Below are 26,200 nucleotides of genomic sequence, written 5' to 3'. Positions count from 1 at the left end.
ACCCGCATCTCACCAACATCATAACCTTCCCACAAGCTTATCTCATTGACCATCAGCTTAAACAGCTAGCATCTGGTCTTGGCACTGACATCTCTCGGGATTGAGTTCGTGGTTGGCTGTCTACGCACTGCGCAGAGATTGGCATGAGCACTGCGAACTGGATTGTAGCTCTTATCACAATAGTCGAAGGAGCAGTATTGTGGATGTTGAAGTAAAGTTGCCTGCTAGTGAGAAAATTTCTGGTCCGACGAACGCCGTTTAGTGAGAATGACGACGTGACATTTTTTCATTCGTTTTGGTCTCGGGGCGTGGGCAAATTGGTGTGCCATCCAGCTTCTCACGTGAAAAGCTTACTTTCACATACAGTGTCCTGTCACCTCCGGTGGTTAGCGCAGCCACGTCTGCACGGCCTTTTTGTGGGGGAAGTTTTGGTATTTTGCTGTTTAAGGGAAAGTTAATAAAACACGCTAACCACCGGACGCGCCTGCGAAGTATGTCGCCAATCCATCTCGTATCACTCGTCTACAGCAGTAACCCATCATATTTACACTCACTTCCACATCCTTTTTGGACATTGTCATCTCACCTCTCTCCAAGGTCTAAAACGCCTAAAGCACTACCCTAACCACTAGTTCTAACTACTCAAACAAAAAAGAGGTTAAATAATCTCCAAAAGAAAAACCTTCCCACTTCCAACCCATTCTAATCCTTCCCAAACCCCCACTTCATTACCCCTGATCAAAATCCCAGACAAGCATCGAGTCATTCATAATGTCATCATCCCTTCAAGAACCGCAGCCAGCCGTGCCAACAAGGTCGGAGTAGCTGTAACCCCCACCAACCTTAAACCGAAGGGGTAAAAACAATCAGTCCACTCCAACCAATCCCCGTGAAAGTCCAAGTCATTTCACCCCACAATCCTCTCACCGATAATTGTGTTGCAAGGTCTAGTCTCCCTCCGCGAGCTGTATAATAAGCCGACTTGCCACGTCCAAGAATGGAAACGGGCTCGTCGCCCTCTTCTCGCCCTGCGCCCGTCCCGCGCCCACGACTACCTCTCGCTCCCGTAGAGCTCCCTTTCCAGAACCCACATCGCTGGCGCCGTCGAACGATTCGCCATCGCCTAGCCTCCGCCACTCGTAGCCTACATCCTCCCCGAAATCGTCGTCCTCCAGCCCACCGTGAATGCTGACGTTCGCCGACTCAATCGCCGACACCGTCTTGATTTCGCGGATCAGGTTGTGCACGAGTCGCTCGTAGCCTGCGCACTTGAAATCCACGAGGAAGAAATCGCGCTCGATGCTGTACAGCTGGATGCTCACGTACACCCAGACAGCCTCGTCCGCCTCCGGATACTTGCTCATTCCGCCGCCTGCGTCTGTGGCCTCACCGTGCTGTCCGCTCCCTGGGCCTGCGAACGATGCGCTGGCAGCAGCATCTGCGTTCAGGCTGGTTTGGCTTGTATTCGTCGAGCTCCTGCGCCGCAGATTTGCAGATTCCTGTAGATCCACGTGTGAGGAATGAGTCGAAGAGGGATGCAGCACTCCAGGCGGAAACATGCCTTCTTTCTTGAAGCGCGCGTTGATGACCCACGGATCTTCAGGGATGGAATAACCCCAATCATTGTGTTGGTTGTAATGACTCCTCTGCCTACCTCTGGATGGGCTTGGTGTGTTGGTCGAGTTTCTGACCGATAGCGGCTCCCGGCCTGCAGGGGACGCTGAACGGCCGGAGGAAGTTTGTGAGGATGGTCGTTCACGATAGTTGGATGATTGCGATGAGGCAGACGAAGAACGCGACCGACTTTCCGATCTCGACCTCGATCTCGCCCGGGCGCGTGAGTTACGGGAACGGCTACGACTGCGTGATCTGCTGCCACCGCCCGGCTTCCTTGTCCTCGGAACCTCCCAATCCGCACCCATGGCCCTCAAGGCTTTATAAATTGCTAGCATTGCCTCCGCAGGCTGATTACGGGATCTGATACCAAATTGCCATTTAGTCGGCCGAGGTTTCTTTGAAGGAAGGGGCGTCATAGCTTCCGGTTTGTGTATGCCTTTTTCAACACCTGGAGAACGAGAATGAGGTTTAAGACGGCGAGCTGTTGCAGCTTTTTGTTCGTTAGATTGCTCGCTGTGTGAGCTGGTTTCGTGTGGGTGCTCTGTGGTTGTAGGCATGGGTGGTTTAGGATGACCTTTCATGTAGGCTTGATGGAATTCTGGAAGACTGCTGGGAAGAACAGCAATTGTGCTAACCGGACTTCGAATATCGTTTATCTGACCGCTAGAGGTAGATCCATGGTGCGTTCGCTCCGAATCTGCTGGCTGGATTACCTGCGGGCGATCAGTCATGGCTGCGATAGGTGATGATGGCATATTATGGTCATAAGTAGGCGGGGATTGCGCGAAGAATGGTTGCAGAGTGGTTTCCTGAGATAGGAGTGCTGTATTCTAAAGTTAGTTGAAGGGTTTTAACTCGGGTGTCAGAAATGCCTGATTGAAGATTGGGAGCGTTTGTGTGACAGGAGGTGAGAGTGCAGAACATATTGGCACCAGGTAAATCACTTACGGTTCTCCTTCATGATCTGATTTTCACGGACAATTAAGTAGGCGTCCTTTATAGCGCTTGGCTCATCCTTTGCCAACGCTTCTTGGACATCATTCTTCGCGTAACCCATTGTCTTGCCTAGCTTTCCTACGACCGTCTCATGAAGCTTTTGCACTACCGCGGCAGGCTTTGAAGGCCCGAGATTTCTGGGGTCTATTGCTTTGTTCGAGTCGACTCCACTGTCGAAGAATTCCTCCGGCGGAAGCTGCAAGTACGACGCCAAATCCTTGTTAAACCAAGGGTCTTGCCTTATTTCCCACACGGTAATTCGGTGAACCGGATTAACTACCAGCATTTTTTTTATGAGTGAAACTGCGCCTTGTGACAAGTAATTCGGAATGCTGTAGTTTCCCGAGGCGATTTTCTTGAATAGGGTCGGAATGTATTCGTCATCAAAGGGTAACCTTCCAACGAGCAGAACATAAAGAATGACACCGCAGCTCCAGACATCCACCTCGGGTCCAGCGTAGAGCTTTCCAGAGATGACTTCGGGAGCTGCATAATTTGGACTACCACAACTCGTTTTTAAGAAGTTACCATCGGTCATGATATTGCTCAAACCGAAATCTGCAATTTTGACGTTGAGTTGATCATCGAGAAGCAAATTCTCAGGCTTCAAATCTCTGTGCACAATCTTGTGTCGATGGCAGTATTCTACTGCACATACAATTTGCTGAAAGAATTTTCGGGCTTTATCTTCGGGCATCTTGCCGTGCTGGACAATATAATCGAAAAGCTCTCCACCAGCATATTCAAGAACCATAATTATCTCAGTATTAGTCGTAATAACGGTATACCTGTGAGTGGTCAATATAAAGTAAATACAGGGGGTTGAAAGATCTTACAATTTGATAATGTGTGGGTGCCGAAGCAACTGGAGGTATTGAATCTCTCGTTCTATTCTTCCAGCCATATCCCTTGTGACAAGCTTCCTTCTCGAGATTATTTTAAGAGCAACTTTCTGGCCACTGATTTGGTGCACAGCCAGCTTGACCTTTCCAAAAGAACCCTCTCCAAGCGTTTTTACTATTGTATACTGGCCAAGCCGTTGGCTCGTCCTCTGCATGGTGGAAGCAGGCTCTGGACGTCTTTCCTGCGCGTGTGGTGGATCTCGGCCATCCCTAGATTCCGGCGGCCTTGTAGAGGAGCGACGAGGGTTAGAGGAGATGGATATGGAAAGATCTTCATCATCTATAGCGGAAGCCATAACAAGTGTAGAGGTTCGGAGTGCCCTGAGTTCCTGGCGGGGGATAATATCAGGAAGGAGGTTCAGAATGAATGATGCAGAGGTAGACTATTATTTTGCAGACAATTGAACCGGACAATATGCTCGACCTATTGTGAACTATGGCTATGAATACATGTTAGTCATCATGGCTAGTTGTTGATGCTGAGCATGAACATATGGATGAGGAGATGATGCTAGAGTGAAAGAAACCCTACCATCAACGCATAATAGATGGGAGGCTGACTCATGTTGGTGAATCAACCGTTTACTTACTTGAAAACTTTTGCGATGATGGGTACCTGCCCACGTCCTCCGAGCCCGGCTGAAATAGCCCCCAACGTGTTTTCGAGAAGAGTCTCGTTGATACACTGCTAGCCGGATCGAATGAGGCTCCGGAATCGCGGCTCGTTAAAATAAGGACCCCTCGCAGCTTAGGCGCCTTCGAAATGTCTGAAAGGCACAGCGGTGGGATTGTCCGGTGATGTGCGCCACGTGTTGGTGCGCGTTGGCTTGTTGAGTGTGATACAGGTCGAATGGGATGCGGCGTTCCTGCAGGCGATGAAGAGTTCCGCTGTCGGAGGCACAACACAGCGTCGCAGGGTGCAATTAGGGAGTAGCTTTCATCTTCGAACAGAATTGATCGAGGAAACGACAGACAGCAAAATGCGGATAAGATAGATGGAGTCTGAACGCCGTGATAGAAGCTCAGTCAAGATGACGGGTGCTGAAGCGGCTGGAGGGGTCCTTATTGCCGTGTGGGGTTGACGAGAGCTACGGCCTTTCTTCGGTCGAAGGATTGAGGCACGGAGAAAAAGGGACTGCATTGGGGTAATAGACCCATGATAAGGCTAAGTTGTGAGTCTAGAATATCCTTTTTCAAATTTCCGACTCTATTTTGTACTCCAGTCAACTTCAGCTCCCAGGGTCTAGTGTCTGAGGTTCTCTCCTGATACCCTGAAAACACTTATATCAGAACCAATATAGGCCGCTAATACGCTCATAATCAAGTATTCAAATATGGTTTTGAAGAGGCATCTCTTTACCGTCTAAACCACAACTGCCCCAGACCTCCCTGCTGAATTTCTCGTCTCGCCGCTCCATCAACTATAACCCCCTCTCCTTCGTTCGTAGAACTAGCACCGCTAATCTCCTTTGTGTTTGGATTTCCGAAGAGCTTCAGGAGGACTACCATTAGAGCGGCAGCCAAGATACTCCCGCACAGCATTCCAATCATGACGAGGTTGCTCTTGCGATATTTGTGGGGACCCTTTGCGTCAGCTGGCCAACCAGTATACAACGCATAAGTTGTCAGAATGCTACCCAAGTTGCCAAGCCCAGATACCAAAGCACTTGCTGCTGCAACGCCCACTTCACCGTGGCGAGGTTGGAAAATTTCGTTCGTCCAGGCCATGGTAATTGGGACGGTTGGTCCTAACCCGAATCCAACGATGAGGAGACCGCCATACCGAGACCACGAATTCAATCCGTGTCCGGCAAAGGTGGTAATTAGCAAGCCTGCAATTTGGAAGCAAACAGGGATGCTGAAAAATAGAGCGCGGTGATGATGGAAGCGATCAGAGAGAGGGGTTATTATAAGAACGGCGATAAGGTCCATCTGCATAGTCGGATCAGCTTGAATGAAAAGAAAGGTTGTATTCAATCCAACTTACAATCCAGATAGGTGCGGAAAGAAGACTGAGTTGTATCCCAGTGAGCTCTGGGTTTATGCCGCGGATGATAACGGTGCCATAACTTTGCGTTCCAATACCAACCCCAACCACTCCAAAGTACATGATGGTCAGCGGCCATAGTCGCCAGTCAACCACAACTCGCCAGAGATCCTTGAAGTTCCATGCTCTGCGGTGATAGACGCGCATCAGATATTCGTAGTGAATTCTTGCATCTTCTCCAGCCAAAGCCCATTTACTCTGTGGAATGTATTTACGCCATCCCTCTCGGCTTGGAGCTTGCCCCGGTGGAAGCGGGCGATCTGGAAGCCACCAGAACAGCGAAACCCCGACAATGATTCCGGCCAAGCCATAGAGCAAGAACATCCACTGAAAACCTACAAGACCCCCTAATCCGTCCATTTCTTGGAAACCAGCGGATACTAGCCCCACGACGGCGGCGGAAACTTGCGCAGCGGTAAAATACCGTCCAATCCGTTTCCCAGTTCGAGAAGGAGGATAGAAGAGAGTGAGGTAATAGGACATACCTGGCCACATCCCAGCAATCACAATGCCGAGTAGAAGCCGAAGAAGGCTACAACAAGGTGTAAGACAGTACGAAGTTTGGAAACACCGGGGTCTAAAGCTAACTCACTAAAAGCTCCATGCCGCCTTCATCGCCGTTAGACACGTCCCGATGATTCCGACTCCAACCACAATCCTACTCATCCATACGTGCGGACTAAGCTTTGACATGACAAGGTTGGAAGGTAGATCAAAGATCACATAGCAAACGTAAAACAGAGCGAGGCCTGTTGAGACTTGCTTGTCTGTGAGATGAAGCTCTGAAGCAAGATCATGGTGCTGCTTGAGGTTCATTGTTTGAGCAAGTCCGACGTTAGAGCGGATTGCAGAACATAAGAAGTAGAGAACCCAGAAAGCTGGTATGATAATTCAGCATTTCAATATATTTGTTAGCTAAAGTGAATTACCTGGAATGATCCGCCGGTCGAGTTTCCTTCCCGTTATCAATCAGATGTATCTGTTGTGAGATAGTTTAGCTGAACATACTTATACACCTTCTCAATCCTTGCAGTATCGACAGCATCTGGCCCGATTTCTCTGTCCTCATGAAAGTTCCCTTGCTTTGCGACATTCCCGGCAGGTACGGATACCTCTTTATCCATTGGGTATCGCCTAGTTGTAGTTCCAGTCATGCTTTCGAACTAAATCGCCTACGCAAAGACTTGGCAAAAGAGACGGAAGCCTACAAGACGAAAGAACAACCTTGAGTCAACCAAGATCGAGGCTATTCACGGCTATTTCAAGAGGACGACGGGCGACGTCGGCGACCGATTGCCATAGTCCCCTAGTTGCCATGGCCGGGGCTGATTCGTTGAGTACAATTTTACAATTGGTGGGGCACTAAGTGCTGGTGCGAAGATACTGCATGCAGGTCAAGGGCCTGAAGACGTGATTGATATTCGCCTTGGCGAATTTTTGTTGTCATCAGCTCGCTTGGACAAGCATCACCTGCATCTTTGCAGTTGAGAGCCGAAACATGCGACGTCATAGGTTGTATTCATTTAAGGTTTTAGGATAAGCGCCGTTCTTTTCATCCTTGCTACTTTTAAAATCATTACTGTACTGCCGAAATTACAGCTCCGGAAAATCGTCATTGTTAGATGAAGCTACAACTTCTTGTGTAGCTATCAATTGAAGTTCCTTACCTACACTAAACCCCTCAAACTCTGTCCTATAGCCTAGATATGTTCTCCCTTTTAATCCCTCGATCAGCTTGCTCATTGCGAGCTATAGCTAGAGCGCCGCCAACCTCCTTTCTCCAAGGACGATGTTTCTCGACATTGCCGAATAATCCTCACATCGTAAGGCCCCTCACTATCTTTTTCTCCAACCTCATTAACACAGCTTTAGCACGTGTTTCCGTCTCCCTCCAAACCAAATACATCACTTCTCTCTCTCCTTCCCACTGAACCCCCCACCGCATCACTTGCAATCGGGACGACAACCTCTCTTCCTCCCACACCATCTACTTTTACCGAAAACCCTCAATTTCTCGCCATTCTCCAATCAGTCCTACACGTTTATGCCACCCATGCATCTACTTTTACCGAAAACCCTCAATTTCTCGCCATTCTCCAATCAGTCCTACACGTTTATGCCACCCATGCATCTACTTTTACCGAAAACCCTCAATTTCTCGCCATTCTCCAATCAGTCCTACACGTTTATGCCACCCATGATCTAGAACTCAAGTCTCAAGCCTCAGCCTTCGCCTCACCCGGAGGCTTCAATCTAGGTGGAAGCAGTGGGGAAGGTGCTGGCGGAGCAAGTCAGCAGGGCGGCATGGGTAGGGCAAACAGAGGAGGTTGGGTCCATGTTAGTGATACACGGAATCCTCCTGATTGGGGGAGGATAGCATGGCCTGAGGATATTTTCGGAAGCGTTGAGGTTGATGGCAACGGCAACTTTGTAGGAGAGGGCGGAAATTATCAGGCTAGTGGGACCTACAGAATCGTTACACGGGAGGGGGTGTGAGTATCAAAACCAACTTGCGATTGGCTTTAGAGAGATTGAAATGGACCATTACTAACTGGATATCAGACTTGGCTTAACCGACTTCCTTCGAGAGAAGCTTGTCCAGCGTCTCCAAGAACTTGAGAACCAATCGCATGCGAAATAAATTGGCCTTTGCTCAATCTCGTCTCTAGCTTGCCACTCTACCTTCCACACCTTGACGGTACTCTCAATTCTCCACTGAGCCCTCCATCCAATCACTTACATTAGCAACTCTGTGAATGCCACGCACACCTGCCTGATCATCGTACACACATTATTCAACCCTTGGTACAAGTCCAATGCATCCTGATCCACCTCACCCTCTACAGTCGTCTCCGCATCGACCAGATACTCACAACTCGCAGCCTCCCGTCCACAAACCTCGAACACAGTATTACGGCTCAGCGCATCCGAGAAAGCTGGAAGCTGGGCACAGAAGTCTGGACGCTGGAGCTCAAGCATACGTGGATGCCGAGAGCGTTCCGCTCGTAGTAAGTGAGGAGCTAGGTCCACAACTCAGCGCGGAACACAACCCATAGCCTACGAGGCAAAGTGAAGCGTCGCAGTGAGAGGGGTCGGAGCCGCAAAAGCCGTATTTGCTGTAGGTTGGTAGGTGGGTAAGCCGGGGGGGATATGCTTGGATTGGAAGAGACGAATGTAAACAATGCTGTGGATACAATAAGCTTTCGTACCTGCAACACTCTCCAAACCCGGGCCCGATGCACGTGTATCTATTCAGGCTGCCACATCTTCCATCTGTGCCAGTACTCGTAGTGGTGCTTCCTGGCGCGCCTGTTTACAGTCAGCAAGTATACTCCGTCTTTGTGGGGGCGATGCTGAATCTATTGATCACCTGGTGTCGTTGTTGGAGATGAGCCTTGTCGCTTCGGCAGAGCTGCTGCCATGCCGTGATTTTTTGGCCATGCTTAAACGGGGAGAATGAGCACGAGATGGAAAAGGGTATCGTAGAAATCTCTTCTCTGTATAAGTAATTAACTAGAAGAAGATGGCTTTGAAATGGTAAAAGGAGAACGGATCGGGAATTAAAAATGTAAAAAGAAGTAATACTTTTATTGCGAGGGGGTTTTAGTAGCCGTTGGAATGTACACTACATATACATAATATCAACAACACGAAGCGGTCCCAATAAAAAATCCGACTCATAGATTCCCCAATGCGGTTCTCTGTCCATCAATCCCAAACTCTAATATTCAAATATCCCCGAGCGATACATATGCTATGGTCCAAACGGCAACCCAATGTCAGGACACTTACAAAATCGCTACAGCCCTTGCTCTCCTCACTCCTTCTCCTCACTACTCGGCCCTATACCCTTCATCCTGCCTACTCCTCTCCACATTCTCAACCCCTTTCGCGCCGCCTTTCCTGACTCTGCCCCCAACACCGGACGTGATACTGCTCCTGCGACGCTCCGCCTCACGGTGCTCCTCCGTCTCGTCGTAGTTAATGAGTAACTCGCCGTTCTCGCCGTAGCGTCTCGGTTCGTTCTTCGCCGTCTTGACTAAATTGAAGATAGAAGTTGTCTTATAGAATATAGTATCCATTTCTTCGAGCGAGCGGTAGGCAGTCTCGGGGTAAAAGAAGTAGACGGCAGGGACAATGAAGGCGTTGCTGGTTGTGAGGTGTGTTAGCTGAATCCCTCGGATCCCAGCGATTTGTTTCTGGAGGGAAGTAAAGGATGGAGGAAATGACCGGGGGAAGCAAGGAAGCAGTACTTACATTACAGCGAAGATTATATATGTCTGGTATCCAATATTTTCGAAGGCGACCGGCGTAATCATAACTACCATAAAATTGAACGCCCAGTTCGCACTCGTGCTTAGCGCATTTGCTGGCGCCCGAATTCTCAGCGGCACAATTTCAGCAGGGTAGAGCCAAGTCATGCCAAGCCATCCAATAGCAAAAAAGGTGTTGAAGATGAACAAGAAAGCCGCAGCGACGATGCCTGCTCCAGCGCCATTCTGGCTGGTTGTTGCAGCGAGCACCGCCATAGATAGGGACATGCCAACAGCACCAAAGAGCATCAGGGAGCGCCGGCCGAATTTCTCAATAGAAAAGACGGCGATCCAGGACGCGAGGAAGTATTCTGTGCCGTTGGCGGCCGCGAGAATGCGGCTAGTGAAAGGGGTGAGGCCGATATATTGTTCGTAAATTTGAGCAGCGTAGTAAGTGATCAAATTGATACCAGATATCTGCTGGAAGACTTGGTTGACGTATGCCAGAACAGTTCGGTGGAAATGTCGGCTCTTGCCTAGAGGCGCATTAGTATGGCGCTTCAACTGTACGTAATATGGTCGTAGATTTGGCATATCCAAGTTGCCTAGGAGGTTTTCAAGGTGCTTTCACTAGTAGTACTGCAAGTGGCTCGAACGACTCCATGGGCGCTCAAGAGTCTCTCTGGAGCACTCGTGGACGCTGTAAAACATACCTCGAGAAAATAAATCCCTAAAACCACTTGAGGCCATTTCCAACACCGTATCCTTGATAGCAGCAAATTCTAAATGGATATATGGATCATCACTACATTTCCTTGATCAGCTTTATAGAATTACGCTTCAAAAAGGAAACATGCCTGGGGAGATCACTCAAAGCAGCAAGCACATGAAGCGCTTCGTCGTCTTTTCCCTTTAAAATTAGCCATCGAGGAGACTCCGGCAATTCAAGTACAAAGGCCAAAATGGGCAGCGCAAAGAAAATTTGGAATCCGATAGGGAATCTCCAGGAAATAGTACTTGGTTCTAAGAAAGAAAAACCAAAATCTATCCAGTAACTCAGGCAGATGCCTCCAGTGATTAAGGCCCCTTCTATCATAACTAACATCCCCCGCCGATGAGATTTAGATATCTCCGACTGCCACGTAGGAACCGTGGAGGTGTTGAGGCCGTTTCCAAAGCCTATATGCCCGTCAACGAACGGCTTACGCACAAAACTAGGACGCCGACTTACCCGTAATGACTCTACCAGCAATGAAATGCCCAAGACTAAAAGCCGAGCACTGAAGCGCAGCTCCAATAACCATAATCAAAGACCCTAAGAAGATCGTTTTACGGCGTCCAAGGATATCGCCTATCCATATGCATGCGATTGCTCCAAAAAAGCACCCTTGTACTCTCAGAAATAGAAACTAAGGACACGGGGAAGCTGGAATACACACCAGCATTATACGAAGCCACAGAAATGCCTTGGAACTCGTCAGTTGGAGCCTCCCCGATACAGAATGATCATGCGTACCTTGAATAGTCGAGACATGGCTTCTTCTGCTCGCCGGTGCAGCATTAACGTCCAATTCAGGAAATGTTCGTAGAAAGGACGGGAGCGTAAGTAATCCACCGATAACGCCTTGATCGTATCCAAAGAGTCTATAAACGTTTAAATAAGTAATGTCTTGAAGCAATCAATGTGCTTACAAGAAGTCCAGACCAGCAAGAATACCAACACCAACATTCAAAGGCGTGCCTCTCAGGCCAAAATACCGTGTGCTAAACATGACGATATGAACCCTAAAGTACCAAATATAAAACCTCTAACGCTGTGGGCGCGAAGAACGAGCAGCGGGGTGCAATAAGATCCATCCACTTTTCAAGGGGATTTTTGAGTTTTATATCAGAGACCAGCAAGAAGAATCTGCAACCTTGTCAAGGATTGTAAGCATACCGTTATGGCGGTGAAAGAAGCTTGATATTTTGATGCACGACGCCTTCCGTGCAACATGCCTAACGGCAGTGACGCTACCGCGCCCCAAGAACGAGGGGAAACCCGGCCGCCCGAGCCATTAGCTAACCTCCTCAGGGTTTCGAGTTATAGGCCAGCGATCCATTATTTCAATACTAAGTGTGACCCGTTCCGAAAAGCCGAGAGAGAGAGAACAGTCTCAAACTTCTAGACATCGCGCCGGAGCCCCGTAAACCACCAAGAAGCCGGGATTTTTAGCGCACTTATCATACTGGCAAGCCTGGCCGAGTCATTTTGATATTCAATCTCTGAACTTAGTTCTCGTTGTTCCCAGCCAGGTTCAGAAGCCGAAAATGCCGCATTTTGACCGGTAGAGCGTTGGTGCCGATGATCGACGTCTTGGAGGGAAAGGATTATCATTTTCTCCAGGGCGGCCAAAGTGATACGTGATGATGGTACTCAATATCCCTTGCACCGTTGTCGGATGTACTCAAAGCTGTGGCCCGTGCGAGCCAATCAAATCACATGATTTTGCTCAATAAGGAAGCTCGCGAGGCTATCTTAATAGTCGACATTCTTGATCATCGTGCACGGGCCACGATCGTGAGCACATCGACAGTGCAAGGAATAGTGTCGAACGACGCGCTAATTGCGATCGTCGTCCTGTTTCCTATGTGGGTATAGATTAGGAGTGTCTTGGCTATTTGACTTGACCGTATATATATTAAGGCTCAACAGCCTACATTGATTCGAGAGAGTTCTCCTTCTTGACTGCAGTGATCTTGTTGGATTGGAGTGGAGTGGATTTGACCCCCAAATCCACTCCATACGCCAAAAAGCTGGTGGAGCTCCAGGACTCCAATGCAGCTCCAAATCAAATATATACTATAAATAGTAAGTCTTGGCAACGGGTGGGTGTTTAGGTAAGAGAGGAAGATTCAATTAAGCTTACTAAATAGAGCCCAGATCGCTCAGTCTAATACAGAATCTCCCTTATCTTCTACCTCGATCGCCTTAATATCCTTAATATCCTTAAAGGCAGCACATGCATTGTCGTCGCTATCTTTCTTATTATCCAAATCTAGCTCAATTAGGTCACTTGGCTCCGCCAGAGTATCCTCCTCTGCTGCTGCTGCCGCTGCTTTCTTTTAGCTNTANATTCTCATCCTAAGCCANATTGGTACGTACATCTCTTTGTATNCTTTNGCTTCTTTATTAAGGCGTTACAATAAATATAGTTTCAACCCTGCAGCTTTNTATCGTCAATCTTTAGATTAANTAATTTTAGGGCGAGAGTAACTTCGTTAGAGCGTNGAGCTGGTTAAACNGATAGAATATTATTCTATTCTGGAGGGAGCCAAATANAACACCACNATGGTAAATNTAGATGTAGATAAGCAACAGCANAAGCNACGGCAGCAGGAGAGTGAGCGGGCGTCCTAGATTCTATGGCTAGTACACTGCTTACCAGACGAGTCAGCGATAGATCCGTAGAGCTGCCGATTGGATTTGTGTCGTGCACTGACCCCTTANCGCTCNATTCCTCCTCAGCCTCACTTCGAATTAGGTATAGATCTGGAGCTCCAAGAGCCAAATCAACCTCAGATCCACTCCAATCCACCAATCAGAAGCTCCATCCAAATCCATATCAAGCCTCAATCCAACCAGGAGCTCCAAATAGACCCCGCTCCAACAAGATCACTGCTTGACTGCGCCGTTCGACAGATAGGGTAGTCATCCTAACACTATATCCCTAAGTTCCTTCAAACTGCGCTTTCTACACAATCTATCTCTAAGTCTGGCTGGAAGAATGGAGGCTCTAAATTATGTGTGATAAAATGTTGTATTGCCTCGGATACATCACCTCGGACCTTCTCTGCTTCTCTGCTCAACGCCCAGATGGACGGATGATCCGATTCCGAATACTCCCTTCGGAGTCGGATCCTCTGGAGATGGTTTTGCGGCTTGCATCACGGCCTCAAGCTGCGCTTAAGGACTAATGAACCGTATGTCGAAATACAGTCGCGCTCTATCCTTGTCGCGACCAAATCCAACCATGCCAAGAGTGGCAGGATTTGAGATCCTATTGCTAGGATTCCGAGGCTTCCTTGAAAGTTACATAGGATTACGCTCTTAGACCAGGTCAAAAGCTATTTGGTTCGAAAGTGAAGCTTTACCGTCCCTATTTACTCAAATTGACTTACTGCTTTGACAGAACCACATTAATGGCAATATTGATGTCTTCGAACGAAATGGCGCGACCAGATTAGCTCCCGTAAGAGTAACACATACATATCTAGATGCTAGGTATATTTAGAGAGCTGAGGAACATTCGGCATTCCTATTCCAGACCAGCCACTATACGGTACCGGCTCCTTTACCAGACTTACGAAGTGAACTTGAGAGACAAAATCGACCCCCAATTACGATCTTCCTTCAGGACTACTTTGCCTAAGAAGTTGCTTCACATGCCTCTCTACTATCCCATGACAGATGTAAACTCTACACAGGCGATGGAAAAAAGCCGCCTACCTGTACTATCCCATCTTCGCAGAGCCAAGGTAGCTTTCTCAGTAGAGAACATCTGACTGCTGTTCCCCATCCATTCCTTCTGTCTTTCTTTCTTCCCGCCATCTCTTTATCCGATAGTCACTCAACCACGTAAAAGCCTCGTGGGCTTGAACATGTATAGCATTCTCGTATTGAAGCTAGATACACAACGCAAGCTTTTCCCTTCCTTCCAAGGAAAAAGAGAAAAAACCATACCCATTGAGCATCCATCATTGCCAGCAGAAACACCATTGATCGAGATTCCAGTTCGTAGAAGCCTTTGTCGCAATTTCCTTTTCCATTTACTATGTGCAACAAGCATTTCGTTGTTTCTGAACAGGACACCAATAAGACTACTTCGTCAGATGACGTGCGAGCCATCCCGGTTAGGGCCCCATAGGGAGGAGTAAAGAATTCATGCAAGAGTAAGGTAATAAATGGGGATTTTGTGATGCAACATCCATCAGTAGACCTCACTAAGGCTAGTTGCCCGGCCTTGAAGGGCTAGTCGATGGTCTGATCACGACGCCGGCCGAAGCGATCTACCACGAGGAGACGCCAGCTGCAGGAGTTCCCCAGGAGCTGCCGCCAGCCGGAGCAGATTCGTTACCCCAACCCCCAAGAGCGTCAGTTGGAGCAGCATCAACCATTGCACTACCGTTTCCATTCATGTCATCATCACCGCAAATTGGTTGCTTGCAGCGCCGGATAGTGTGACCCACTATTATCAAGTTAGTTGAACCGCAAAAAGGAAGGTGATGAAGCACTTGCTTTCTCCGCAATTTGAACACTTCACCTTGGACCAATCCTTGGGCTGAGGACAGTCGCGAGAAAAGTGACCCATTTGCTCGCAATTGCGGCAAGTAACAGTGTCCGGGTTACGAGGCCTCTCGCACTCCTTGGCCAAGTGACCTTCTTCACCGCAGTTGCGACAACCGCGCGGACGCTCCGGCTGATTTGGGCAATCCTTCGCGAAATGGCCCACTACAAAATGAATTAGTGCCTGCGCGACATAAGATATGAATGGGAAGGACCGCGCACTTTCATTACAGCGCTTACACTCAACACCCTCAGCTGATCGCGGTTCAGGGCATTCGTTAGATTGATGGCCAGGCTTCTTGCAGTTGCGGCAAGCGAAACGGTCGACGCGTTCTTGTTTGCAATCTCTAGCACGATGGCCATTCTCGTTACAAATGTAGCATTTAACTTCAACGCGCTCGCGTTCCTCGGGCTCCATCTTGCACGACTTAGCAATATGACCAAGTTCTAAGAATCTAGTCAGCCATGTCGCCGGTAGTAGGACATAAAAGACTACTTACCGTCGCAACGAGAGCACTTAGGAATACCCCTCTCTTCAACGAAGCCAGCGTTGGCTAGACGAACCAAATTCTCCTCTTCAGATTCTGGAAAGCCTGTCGCGAATTTGGGTCGGCGTGGCTTGAGCGAGAAATAGAATCCGACAACGTACTCGCGATTGAGGTTGCCTTGTAAGTCAACGATAGTCATAGTGTCATTGATGTCAAGTTTCTATATCTGTCAGAGGAGCTTATTCCAGAAATATGGCAAACTTACCCGAGCGACAAGATATACATTCATTTTGTCATCTCGAAGAGCCTTCTCAACATCAACGAAGCTGAAGGTGTCGATGATAGCACGAGCGTAGGCTTTTAGGGCCTATCAAAATCCGGTACATTAGAGATAACATCAAACGTCTATATCTTTGAATGAAGCACGTACCACGCGAAATCCGTCGAGATCCTTTGCTTTATCAGCATCAATGAGATGTGTCCATGCCTCTTCGGCAGTCCAGCTCGGGAGCCCGTGATAATTCAGAGCGCGACGTTCGGTACACTCTGAGGTAACATGCCCTAAAACAAGTTAGTGATTATCCGAACCCAATTTCCAAAAAGCAATTCACCTTCCCGCTGGCAGTTTCTGCATTTAGACGGAGGTTTAGTTGGGCATTCAGATGCCCGGTGTCCTTCCTCATTGCAGACTCGACAAGTGCCAGTGAACGGACGGTCAACTTTAGGGTTAGGGCAGTCGGACTTGTTGTGTCTGGTAGGTTGTTAGTTCAATTGATGCATGCAATGGATGGCTGAGCGTACCCAACTTCACCACAATTGAAGCATTCCCCAGTCATCTTACGGGGCTCTTGGCACTCCCGAGCGAAATGGCCGGTCTGGCCACAGCTATGGGGGTATTAGTAAAACTTAAGGAGGACGGTAGAATCTATTCCACTCACTTGCGACAAGCCTCGTTCCCATTGTCATCACCTGCTCCACTAGCTTCACCGAAGCCGCCAACATCGTCATCATAGCCGTTTCCGAAGCCACTGGAAGCGTCGGCTTTGAAGCCATTACTAGCCTGGCCCCAATTATCGCCAGCTGTGCCAGCATCTTGTTTCCAGGAACCGTCTCCTAGATCAGAGGGAACCGTCTCAGCATCTTTCCCATCGGCAAGAGGTGATCCGCCATAAGATAGGCTATAAGGAGTACTGTAGCCATGCCAGGACAGAAGACATACCTGCTACATCGTTATTCCAGCCCATTATGATAACTTGGACTAAGTGGGCTTATGCTAGAAGAGTTATGAAGTGTTCGGCTCAGCTTGGTGTCGCGGTGCGAGGAGAGAAGTGCCGCGCGTTGAAGCTGCAAGCTTGACGCGATTATGTCGCTCACGTTGGAGATAAGCACCTTGAGTTACCTAGAGACGAAAAGAATGTCAGTTTAGATAAAACGTGTCTTCATTTTAAAGGAGTGAGAGGTAAAGAATAGGGGTGTTGGTCTCGATCGTTCGAAGGTCAGTGATCTGACGGCACTAGACCTAATGTTTTGTTTGCCGACTAATTGGGTAAAACTCACGGAAAATAAATCCTGAGCTTAGATAGGACTGTGACAGTCTAAGTGAGCGAGGGACTGAAATATAGGATTGTACGTCGTGTTTGTGGAACAAAACAAAAGAGAGGGTGTTGTTGTTGGGAGAGAATAAGTCTGAAAAAAGTGGCCGTATTAAACAACATGGGAAATTGTTGTCGGAGACGATCGGACGACACCACGTCATAGGCTTCCCGTCTGCTCTGATAGTGAGGAACTGAGGTGAAGCTGTTCAGGATAACGAGATAGGGAACTTATCGTAGGAGCACAATTAGCTCCCGTGCACAACACGGATGAAAAGTTGGCCCCGAGTCTACATTACTTGAACAGGCAATAACCCAGAATGTCTTCTCCCTAGATACCTCACTCATCCCTTCACCACCTTAAATTGTGCGACTGTCAGACGTTCCAACTGCTTCATAGAGCAGGAAAGTAAGACGACCATCCCCTCGCGCGGGAACACCTACATGGGATTGTTTTAGAACAAGATGAGTTGAACTTAGCTTTAGTTAAACTTAAAACATCGAATAATAACCTCAGGAAGAACTGGTAGAGCTGTGAGGTAAGAGATTGTGTAAGCGTTGGCGGTGTTTCGTCTAATAACAGTGTCCAACAGGTGTCGTCGGTTTGTAGGAACTCTTGGGGTGCACGAGGACTAAGAATGATAGTAATCTCAAATTTTTAGCAAGGCAGAGTAATAGAAATCTTTGTAAAGTGCATAGCATATTATAAATCTAATGGATACTGGTTCCTCTGAGCTTGACGAGAGAGGTGCATAGTTAGAGAAACAGTGGAATTGGAATGGCATGGTTCTTGGGTAATCCTTTCCGGATTGGGAGAACTTTTAAATCCTTTGGAATAACGAGAGCGGTCACAGTACAGGAAAGTATCAATAGGAATCTCACCGCATCCGCCAGCCTCCATGCGATCACATCAACATGGTACGCCCCGTGGACATTTCACGCCAGTCTAGTATTCGGTATTAAGCTACCTCAGGCCTGGCGGTAAACTTACAATAAGACAGATAAGCTGGTGGTACCACATGCAAGCTGGAAAAACACCAGACAAGAACAAACGCTTTCCAAATAGAACGCCATTTTCACCCTATTCATACATAGTCGTCTGCAGGGACATACTGCTGAGTATCCAGAACTATAAAGGGTATAGAACTCATGATACACCAACCTCGCTCCAGCCAGAAGAGGTGCGAATGACCCGCAGGGTACAGTTGGATTGTAGTGAAGCTAGACACCTCGGAACTGCACAAAAGTTAGCAAAATAATTCCATGAACTGCAGTAAAGATCACAGAAAAGCTGGGGGAATCGTCAAACTCACCATCCGAACAATCAAAAACCACATAGCCCCAGTAAACCTGAACGCACTAAGGCCTGCCACACTCCATAGCACAACAGCCAGGTAAATCGTTGCCTTTCTCCTTTCATCTGCGTCCTCACTCCCACTCTTCGCCGTAACCTGCAACCCACCTGTCTGTAACACTACCGCGCACAGCGCTAGATTACAGAACATCCACGCTAAGACGACAGCAGACCTGAAGCCCTTATAGTAGTCCTCCTGCTTGTCCTGAGCGCTGGGTACCTTCTTGGGCTCAATGTACTTTGTGGAAAAGACACGAAGTTCAGTTTCATATTGAGTGTTGAGATCTGCGTCGTCCGTGGGTGCCGAAATGTCTGCTTTGCCATCCGCTTTGGTGGTCACAGAAGGTAGTTTGTCCGGCTTATCGTCACCCTTGGTACCCCAAGTAATATCGTGTGTATTACAGAAGGCGTAGACATTGAGAATGTTGATGTAGGTGGGAGTCATGAGGAGGTATTGGATGAACTGCATGAACATGTTAGGGACAAAGCTAAGTATATAGCATATAAGAAAGACTTACAGAAGTCACCATGTGCCAGGGATCCAGGAAGAGAATCGAGACGACAATGTAGAGGATGTAGGTTGAGCACATAGAGACAATGAGGGTGAAGAAGATTGGATTGTTAAAGATATCGTTGAATTTGAGTCCGTCTTTAGAGTGGACTTCAGCCTCGATTGATTTGACTGTGATAAAGATTGAGGCGAATATGAGATATCTGCATCATTGTTAGTCTTGGAGTACCTAAAAGAAGCGTGATAGGACCTACGCCATGATAATGGCCCAGAAGTACACCATACTCATGTAGAACTTGTTCGAACCTTGCGGGCGATTACCAAGAGAAAGAACGAAGCAAGTCACTAGGGTTCCGAGATAAGCCCATTCAAATACCACGAACAGCACCTTACCAGCGGTGCCAAGTAAGGTGGCGTCGCTCAGAGAGTTTGTTAAGATGTGGAAGACCAAGAAGAAATTACCCTAAAGTTATTGTTAGGACGAAGCAGTTAATATCTGGAAATTTGCACTTACGATAGCAAACCATGCAAAAAGCATGTTGATAGTCTGATAGAAGAACTCAATTAGGAACATCATCTTTCTCAGGAACGAATGGTCACTCCTGAAGATGTCGAGTGAATGTGCAAGTGCGTACACAGCGGCGAAGAAACTACCGTTCAGCCATCTCCGACGCTGCAGGATGAAGTCGGCCATTTCAGTCGGTACGTCAGTCTCGCCAGTGGCTGACTTGACATATTGCAGAATCCAGTGGCAATTTCTCTTTGAGACCAGTTCAAAGCAAAGGATACGATCCTCAGCAAGGTACATATTCGCAGTGAAGATACCAGCGTTCGCACCGTGCATCTTCTCGCCTGCAAAGTACTTGTCCAAAGGTCCATTTCCGGTTTTGTCGTTTTGCAGTGCCAGGTACCTGTAAGCTGAAAAGGCACCAGGAAGCACAGAAATGAAGCCAAACGCGGATTCGAGAGGCTTATCAAGGATATTGCTCATCTTGTACTCGAAGTTCTGGGTTGCAACAAGTGGGTTGAGAAGTTTCTTGCCGTGTTCCAGCATAGCCTTGATTTCTCCACAAGCGCCAGCGCACTTTGGCTCCAGATCGAATGCCTTCCATAGGTGATAAATCGAGTCTTTGCCGGGTTTTGTACCAGCATCAATAAGTACGCAAATGTTTGGATCCAGGACTGAGCCAAACGCTTGGAAAAACCAACGATGGGAGTTGATTTTCTTCTGATTTTTTTCCTTCAAGCAGAACAGCATTTGTACCGGGGTGTTTCCTTTCTTGACATTAACGACTCCTTTTTTGATCTCCAGCTGCATCTGAGTAGTATACTAATAGTTCATTAGCAAAGCGCTTGAACAAAGAATCGTGCTGACGTACCTCATAAATATGCGCAGTTACATCCTTGCCGTTGACTTGCTGCTTTGCAATTCCATCCTGATAGACTCCCATAGCAGCAAGCACAGCTCTTGTTCTTGGGTTGATCTTTGCGCGACCGTCACTTACCACGCAAACCACAATCTTTTTCCAAGCATCTTTGCCCCACGTCTTGCTGTTGGTCCTCGAGTTCATAAACTCGATATTTTTAATGACACCTATCATCGTTCTCGCAAAAAGCTCATCTTCTTCGTTGTACATTGTAACCACAATGAAAAGCTCGGTGTGCCTAGGTTTCGCGAACAATTTTTGGCGTAGAGTAAAGCGCTCTTCGGCAAAATGTGCGGGATCGCAGGTCGCCGCTGAATACCTCATATGTGTGAACTCGTCGCGCTCTGGAGGCTGCGCATGAGGGACTTGATTGAGCAACCTCGGCGGAATAGGACAATCAAGGACGAGGTTACCCTTGAACAATTGGACCTCTTTCACTGTCTTCCACCTCTTGATTGATACAGGATTCGGGGTTGGACGTGGTTCATCCTCATACGCACCAACAGGTGGCTCCAAATCATGAGGACTAGCAAGTGGATGTGGATCAAGGCCATAAGCATTGTCCGGCTGTAACATAGGCCTATCATCCGAATCGTCTTGCCAATAGTGTTGATCCTGCGCCCCATAGTGTGTTCTCTCTTCGTGCGGCGATGGGTTATATGGCTGTGTGAAATACGCATCGTGGTGTTCCTGCGGCGAAATCGCATATTCCCCGCCTTGGGGATGTGGGTTATATGGGCCTGGGGAGTAGCGGTGGTCCGCTTCGTAGGCGTCGTTGTGGCCGTAGGAGGTGTTAATATTCTCGACTGAGTACTGTGATGGGAAAGATGATCAGTCTCTGCTCCATTTAAATTAGGACATTGTGGAGGTTTGCCGGGCCTACTCACCGTTGGTTGTGTCTGCAGTCTGTCTACTGAAGTTCCAGCTGGTCCCATAGGAATTTCCAGAGGTGCGCCTGGCTGATAAGATCTATCGTCTAGATAACCTTCAACTGGATGGCCTGGCGAAGGCGAGTTTCCAGGACGTCGAGGGTCCATATCGTAATGGTGGTCGTCTTCTCCGCCTGTAGATCCTGTATATGATGTCTCTCAGCACGGTTATTCACAGATGCAACCAGATTTTTGGCTGCAGGAAAGCCAAAGCAAAGATGTTGGACAGAGTTCCATCAGTGATGTCAAATTAAGGTGGGCGCGAGAGTGGAATGCTGGAGGTTTGCGAAGCACAAGGGGCGTAGTGTTCGAGACACGCATTCATAGGTGTCATACCCTTGAGATAGCAAAAGTCATTCACTTACCAAGTTTGTTATACCGGGACATTGTGTCCTTTATCTACTCCGTACTGGGCCCTCACTGGTCGAAGCGAAATCGCGAAATGAGATCACGCAGGTAGGAAATAGCGGCTGCCGAAAGTCTCGCACTCTAGTAACTAGTATTCGATGATCTGCTCGGGTAACGGTTTCAGGTATGTTTTGATGGAGGCGGCCGTTGGCAGGGGCCGCTTTTCGATTGTTTACGATAGCAACGACGGTTCGCAGTACCGCGAAGTCATCAAAAGGCCTTCAAGGTCTTCGAAGGAGAGTTGAAGAATATGTAGTGATAGAAATTTAGTTCAGCTTCAGCCCCCAGAATCCTTAAGAGCTTCGAAAATGTTCGCGCGCAGCCACAGCCAAGACACCGGAAACCTGACGTTCCCCCGTTCGCTGCTTTCTATCCCCTCCAATGGCGCGGTCCAAGCCTCGAACGCCGCGCATCACTTTGCCTAGAGCCGCCTGAGGGGCTCGCAACTTGCCCCCAACGCTCCCTAAAAAATGCTTCTAAATGCGGTTCATACTACGTAGCAAGAATGATATCATGCGGTCATGCATCTTACGAAGCACTCGTTGACTTACTATCTAAATTCCAGCGATGCTGAGGTAACAACGTGGTCTTACTGCATGCCCTCCTCTTCTTTCAGCTCCTTAGCCTGGGCATTGCTAACTGCAGGCTATCCGGATGGCTTGCAGCTCGATACCGTAAACAGGAGTATTTGTTCTGATGCGGCTAGAGTACCTTCCGGTATTGAAAAGATACCCACGTCAAATCTAAGACTCAGCCTAGCGATTTCATCCCACCTTGGCTTTGCAGATCTTTAGATTCTGGTACTGACACACTGAAAGAGCCGCATATTGTGGCTGCGTAAAATTCGATTGATCTTGCAATATCATTGTTTCCAGTTAACTGGATTGTAGAGAGTCCAGGTTGGACATCCTTCCCGCCGTGAGAAGACCTCTTGGCTTTAGTGCTTTGACCGGGCCTCTACTGCTCCCCCACCACCCTAACTACATCTACAGCCATGACAACCGGAGAATCAACAGCGGCCTCTCCTGCAAAGGCAGCTTCCAACCCTGCTGCCGCAATGGAACCGGTCTCGGTTCTCTTTGTCTGCCTGGGAAATATATGTAAAAGCCCTTACCTCACCTTACTCAAGTCCCGCTAATTGCTTCCACAGGCCGCTCCCCCATGGCTGAAGGCGTCTTTCAGCATTTCACAAAGCCTAAAAATGGTCCACATCACCCTCTTATCGCCCGAATAGACTCGTGCGGGACTGGTGCCTACCATGTTGGTGATGCTCCAGACTCACGCACAATGTCGACTCTCGAGGACAATGGTATAACGACCTACAAGCACAAGGCGCGAAAGTTCCAAATCAATGATTTTACCACGTTTGATTATATCATGGCGATGGATGAAGATAATCTTGATCACCTAGTGCGACTGCGGAAGAGGGCTCTAAAGCAGAATAATACGCAGGACCAAGAGTTAGGCCGTGTGATGCTGTTCGGTGACTTTGGCGGCAAAGAGGGCGAGGAGGTGATGGACCCTTATTATGGTGCTAGGGACGGATTCGAGATTGCGTATGAGCAAATGGTTCGTTTCACCAATGGCTTCCTCGGAATCCTAGAAGAGCAGGCCGCTGCCACAGGACAGCAGCCTAACGGAGAGAAAAGTGGCCTATGAGTCTTGGCATCAAGATGTTTATAATTTCCTAAGTAACGTATTAACGAGGAATATAGAGCAGGGCAGAATTTCAGACGAACCACGATACCCAAACTAGAACTAGAGACAGACCAAAGGACATATATTTCTTTACAAGATCCACAGTGCCACGCAAATATTCGCTGTTCTCGTAATACTGTTTCGCTCGGGATTTGTTGCCTTGGGATTTTGCGTGAGCGTAGATAGATAGGTTACTATTTGTATGAGACTAACTTTGACGAAAATAGATTAGTCCACCAATATTTCCAGACTCCCCTCGCTAATTATATCCATATATAAATGGAACTACTCAGAGCTTTATTCGGTTGTTTGTTGGATTTGATACAAGTAATCTTCTACAGGAGTTGCGACATCAGCCTTGTTAGCCGTGGCTAACAACATCACGTCTGGCTTCTTTGCAAATCCCTCTTCTTTCCTTCAGCTATTCCTGATGCCTTATTTCGTCTTAGTTGAACTCTCACGCAATGCCATCAATTCCGGTAGACCGGAAGCCATTTAAGGAGGCATGCCCGGGCCTCTTTCAGCAAAATTCGCCGAAGTGGCGCTATGTCGTTCAGAGGAAATCATTTATTCTGCTCGCCCTTGAATGCTCCAAGGGTGTGTTGAGCCTCCAAACGAAGCCCGTCATGCGCTTCTCCTAGTCTCTCCTGAATGCCACAAGGCAGACTTTAAAGGCTGCGTATCTACATTTTCGGATATCACGGGTCTTTCGAACTTTCATGTACCGTGGACTGTAGGCAGGCAGGTTGGTAAGTTTCAGCCGCTGGGAGTTGTTGTATATATGCTCACTCTATGCACACCATGTCTTTAATCGGAGTAATTTTTTGGGTGTCAAGGTCTTCTCTAGAATCGATTTCCTTGCGTTTTACACTATAAATTCTACTAGCTAGTATGACGCGAAATACCTCTGAGTTTCATTTACTACCCCGCTCCCTTTCTCTTTACCTTTCTCTCCTCTCTTGACAGCCTCCACCCCTTCTTCTTCTTCTTCCCACCATGTGGAAATTCCATCGCCATCACCTCTTCCAACCCCAACCCCATCAAACGCGTCCTATTTCGATGTGCAAGTCGTCGGCCTCGCCTTCACCTTTCCTTGGTGGACTTCACTCATCGGCGGCATTCTCGACCTCCTCATTGGATTCTAGGGCGCCACATTAGGTTAGGATGCAGAAGACCACTCAGACGTAGCCTGGGTCCTTTATTCGTTAGTGCCCGCAGCCGAGACAATCTGGACAGCCTTCAGTTTCCTCTGGACGTTCTTCCAAACCTCCAACGGCATCATACACCTCCGAATAAATTGGTCCAGCAGAGCCCTCGTGCGGCCGCCCGGTGGGAATGCCTATATCGGACTCTTTGCTATGGCGGCGCAGATGTGGACTGCTAAGATAAGAGAGCGGTGGATGGCAAGAGCTGTAGCGTGGATCGTAGCCGCGGCCATGGTCACGAACTTTGCGTTATTGACAAACCCAAGTGTCAGCACCGCGCCGCTGTATCAATTGACGAGCGAGTGGTGCTCGTGGGTGCTAGTTGGTGCTCGATAAGGATCCGCAGGGTGGGCTGGAGTGCTCCAAGGATACTAGCCCAGTTACATTCAGTTGTGCTAATCAGATGGCGTTGATGTTTTCCAAGCCCTAGGTGATGCCTAAAGTGGTCGACTAGGCGTTTGAGGGGCTATTGGGATTGATTTTTATAGTGACTTTTTTGGTGCAAGCTGGAAAGGATTTGGATTGGTAGTCGTGGCGGAGGAGAATCATTTAACAGCAACAACTACACTTCTCGAAGTGGTAGCTCAGGTAAGCTAGGGGATGAATACCGTAGAGACGCCTACTCCGCCGGCCCTCGCAACCCACCTAAGGCCACCAGCTACATCATGCGTACTGCAATTCTCGCTACAGTCTTCGTTTGTATCGCGGCATACGCTTTAACATATCTGTCCTCAACAGTGTGTCCAACAGTCAGCTTAGCTGCGAGCTTGACAAATAGCCGACTGACTGCGTCAATTGGATCGCCCGCTGTCCGCTGACTGTTGGATAACGTACGCTGACTGTCAAGCCGTCAGCTAGCTGTCCCAATTAGGAAATTTATATATAATTTATGGTGTTTCATTTCGGATTTTTGGCAGCACCTCTCTAAATACAAATATTAACATTGCCCGATTAAAATCTAGCCTTAATTCACCTAATACAGTGTTTAAATATAGCTAAATTCGTCCTGCACCTATAGAGGCTTAAAAGGTAGGTAGAATGGTTGGTTGTAAGGGCTCCGGAGGCTCTATTTCTATATTAGATTTGATTAAATATAAAGCTCTATTAAATCTACCTTACTAAGCTGGCTTTTCTGCCTCTGTAGTTGGCTTATAGCTAGTAAGATTAATATTTAAGCTCGTCAACCAGGGTGTAGTTAAAGCTCCATTAGAGTTAATATAGTAAATTAAACTGCTTAATAAAAGGCCTTTAGTTAACCACCACTTCTAATATTAATCTACTTTAATTATGTTGGCTAAGAGTCTATTCCGCTTATCGGTAACCACTTATTAGTAACTTGGTATCCGTATTTGCCAGTAAGCTTGCCGTATATTATTAGGTAGAGATTATCATAATTAATAGGAAAGATACAGCCGTAGTTCTAATTAGCTGGAGGAGGCTCTCGCGA

At 47.9% G+C, this 26,200-nt stretch overlaps 7 protein-coding genes across 7 annotated transcripts; 2 read left to right on the top strand and 5 right to left on the bottom strand.

The window, feature by feature from the left end:
* Positions 1–548: 548 nt before the first annotated feature.
* K441DRAFT_666098 (uncharacterized protein) lies at positions 549–2,438 on the bottom strand. The gene has a single exon (XM_067649606.1). It carries the CDS (start codon positions 2,370–2,372, stop codon positions 948–950), a length of 1,425 nt encoding a protein of 474 aa, XP_067499930.1. The 5' UTR covers positions 2,373–2,438; the 3' UTR covers positions 549–947.
* A 26-nt stretch (positions 2,439–2,464) lies between these two features.
* Positions 2,465–4,180, bottom strand: K441DRAFT_240782 (Pkinase-domain-containing protein). Its single transcript, XM_067640714.1, has 3 exons — positions 4,048–4,180; positions 3,450–3,949; positions 2,465–3,401 (listed from the first exon to the last, which is right to left on the bottom strand). The coding sequence occupies exons 2-3, from the start codon at positions 3,809–3,811 to the stop codon at positions 2,558–2,560; spliced, it is 1,206 nt and encodes a 401-aa protein (XP_067499929.1). The 5' UTR covers positions 3,812–3,949; positions 4,048–4,180; the 3' UTR covers positions 2,465–2,557.
* Positions 4,181–4,689: 509 nt separating this feature from the next.
* Positions 4,690–6,949, bottom strand: K441DRAFT_643148 (MFS general substrate transporter). Its single transcript, XM_067646713.1, has 5 exons — positions 6,571–6,949; positions 6,492–6,517; positions 6,155–6,440; positions 5,503–6,094; positions 4,690–5,447 (listed from the first exon to the last, which is right to left on the bottom strand). Exons 1-5 carry the CDS (start codon positions 6,714–6,716, stop codon positions 4,872–4,874), a joined length of 1,626 nt encoding a protein of 541 aa, XP_067499928.1. The 5' UTR covers positions 6,717–6,949; the 3' UTR covers positions 4,690–4,871.
* A 319-nt stretch (positions 6,950–7,268) lies between these two features.
* On the top strand, positions 7,269–8,203 carry K441DRAFT_689442 (uncharacterized protein; the record flags this gene model as incomplete). The annotated part of the gene is made up of 4 exons (XM_067652295.1): positions 7,269–7,385; positions 7,435–7,602; positions 7,777–8,054; positions 8,125–8,203. The coding sequence occupies 4 exons, from the start codon at positions 7,269–7,271 to the stop codon at positions 8,201–8,203; spliced, it is 642 nt and encodes a 213-aa protein (XP_067499927.1).
* An 811-nt stretch (positions 8,204–9,014) lies between these two features.
* On the bottom strand, positions 9,015–11,822 carry K441DRAFT_240641 (sugar transporter STL1). Its single transcript, XM_067640713.1, has 9 exons — positions 11,755–11,822; positions 11,508–11,675; positions 11,332–11,459; positions 11,255–11,281; positions 11,047–11,202; positions 10,673–10,994; positions 10,529–10,620; positions 9,820–10,351; positions 9,015–9,711 (listed from the first exon to the last, which is right to left on the bottom strand). Exons 2-9 carry the CDS (start codon positions 11,585–11,587, stop codon positions 9,396–9,398), a joined length of 1,653 nt encoding a protein of 550 aa, XP_067499926.1. The 5' UTR covers positions 11,588–11,675; positions 11,755–11,822; the 3' UTR covers positions 9,015–9,395.
* A 6,210-nt stretch (positions 11,823–18,032) lies between these two features.
* Positions 18,033–22,161, bottom strand: K441DRAFT_617785 (chitin synthase I). The gene is made up of 8 exons (XM_067645815.1): positions 21,808–22,161; positions 21,401–21,585; positions 20,466–21,326; positions 19,601–20,416; positions 19,341–19,549; positions 19,094–19,289; positions 18,535–19,038; positions 18,033–18,457 (listed from the first exon to the last, which is right to left on the bottom strand). Exons 1-8 carry the CDS (start codon positions 21,827–21,829, stop codon positions 18,443–18,445), a joined length of 2,808 nt encoding a protein of 935 aa, XP_067499925.1. The 5' UTR covers positions 21,830–22,161; the 3' UTR covers positions 18,033–18,442.
* Positions 22,162–22,907: 746 nt separating this feature from the next.
* Positions 22,908–23,509, top strand: K441DRAFT_579112 (tyrosine protein phosphatase 1; the record flags this gene model as incomplete). The annotated part of the gene is made up of 2 exons (XM_067644318.1): positions 22,908–22,950; positions 23,001–23,509. 2 exons carry the CDS (start codon positions 22,908–22,910, stop codon positions 23,507–23,509), a joined length of 552 nt encoding a protein of 183 aa, XP_067499924.1.
* Between the last annotated feature and the right edge of the window lie 2,691 nt (positions 23,510–26,200).

The sequence above is a fragment of the Cenococcum geophilum genome, assembly GCF_001692895.1.
Source record: "Cenococcum geophilum 1.58 unplaced genomic scaffold K441scaffold_47, whole genome shotgun sequence".
Taxonomy (NCBI): Eukaryota; Fungi; Ascomycota; class Dothideomycetes; order Gloniales; family Gloniaceae; genus Cenococcum; species Cenococcum geophilum.
Note: the sequence above shows the minus strand (reverse complement) of the source record. Positions and strands in the feature narration are given on the sequence as shown.

Coding starts and splice junctions, on each gene's coding strand:
- K441DRAFT_666098 (XM_067649606.1), bottom strand. CDS start 2,372: ATGCCATCATCACCTATCGCAGCCATGACTGATCGCCCGCAGGTAATC.
- K441DRAFT_240782 (XM_067640714.1), bottom strand. CDS start 3,811: ATGGCTTCCGCTATAGATGATGAAGATCTTTCCATATCCATCTCCTCT. Junction 3,402..3,449: donor CACCCACACATTATCAAATT/GTAAGATCTTTC, acceptor GACCACTCACAG/GTATACCGTTATTACGACTA.
- K441DRAFT_643148 (XM_067646713.1), bottom strand. CDS start 6,716: ATGACTGGAACTACAACTAGGCGATACCCAATGGATAAAGAGGTATCC. Junction 6,095..6,154: donor AAGGCGGCATGGAGCTTTTA/GTGAGTTAGCTT, acceptor ACCTTGTTGTAG/CCTTCTTCGGCTTCTACTCG. Junction 5,448..5,502: donor TTTCCGCACCTATCTGGATT/GTAAGTTGGATT, acceptor CCGACTATGCAG/ATGGACCTTATCGCCGTTCT.
- K441DRAFT_240641 (XM_067640713.1), bottom strand. CDS start 11,587: ATGTTTAGCACACGGTATTTTGGCCTGAGAGGCACGCCTTTGAATGTT. Junction 11,460..11,507: donor CTTGCTGGTCTGGACTTCTT/GTAAGCACATTG, acceptor AAACGTTTATAG/ACTCTTTGGATACGATCAAG. Junction 11,203..11,254: donor TGTGGCTTCGTATAATGCTG/GTGTGTATTCCA, acceptor TGAGAGTACAAG/GGTGCTTTTTTGGAGCAATC.
- K441DRAFT_617785 (XM_067645815.1), bottom strand. CDS start 21,829: ATGTCCCGGTATAACAAACTTG. Junction 21,327..21,400: donor GACTGCAGACACAACCAACG/GTGAGTAGGCCC, acceptor TTCCCATCACAG/TACTCAGTCGAGAATATTAA. Junction 19,039..19,093: donor CCTGGCACATGGTGACTTCT/GTAAGTCTTTCT, acceptor ATGTTCATGCAG/TTCATCCAATACCTCCTCAT.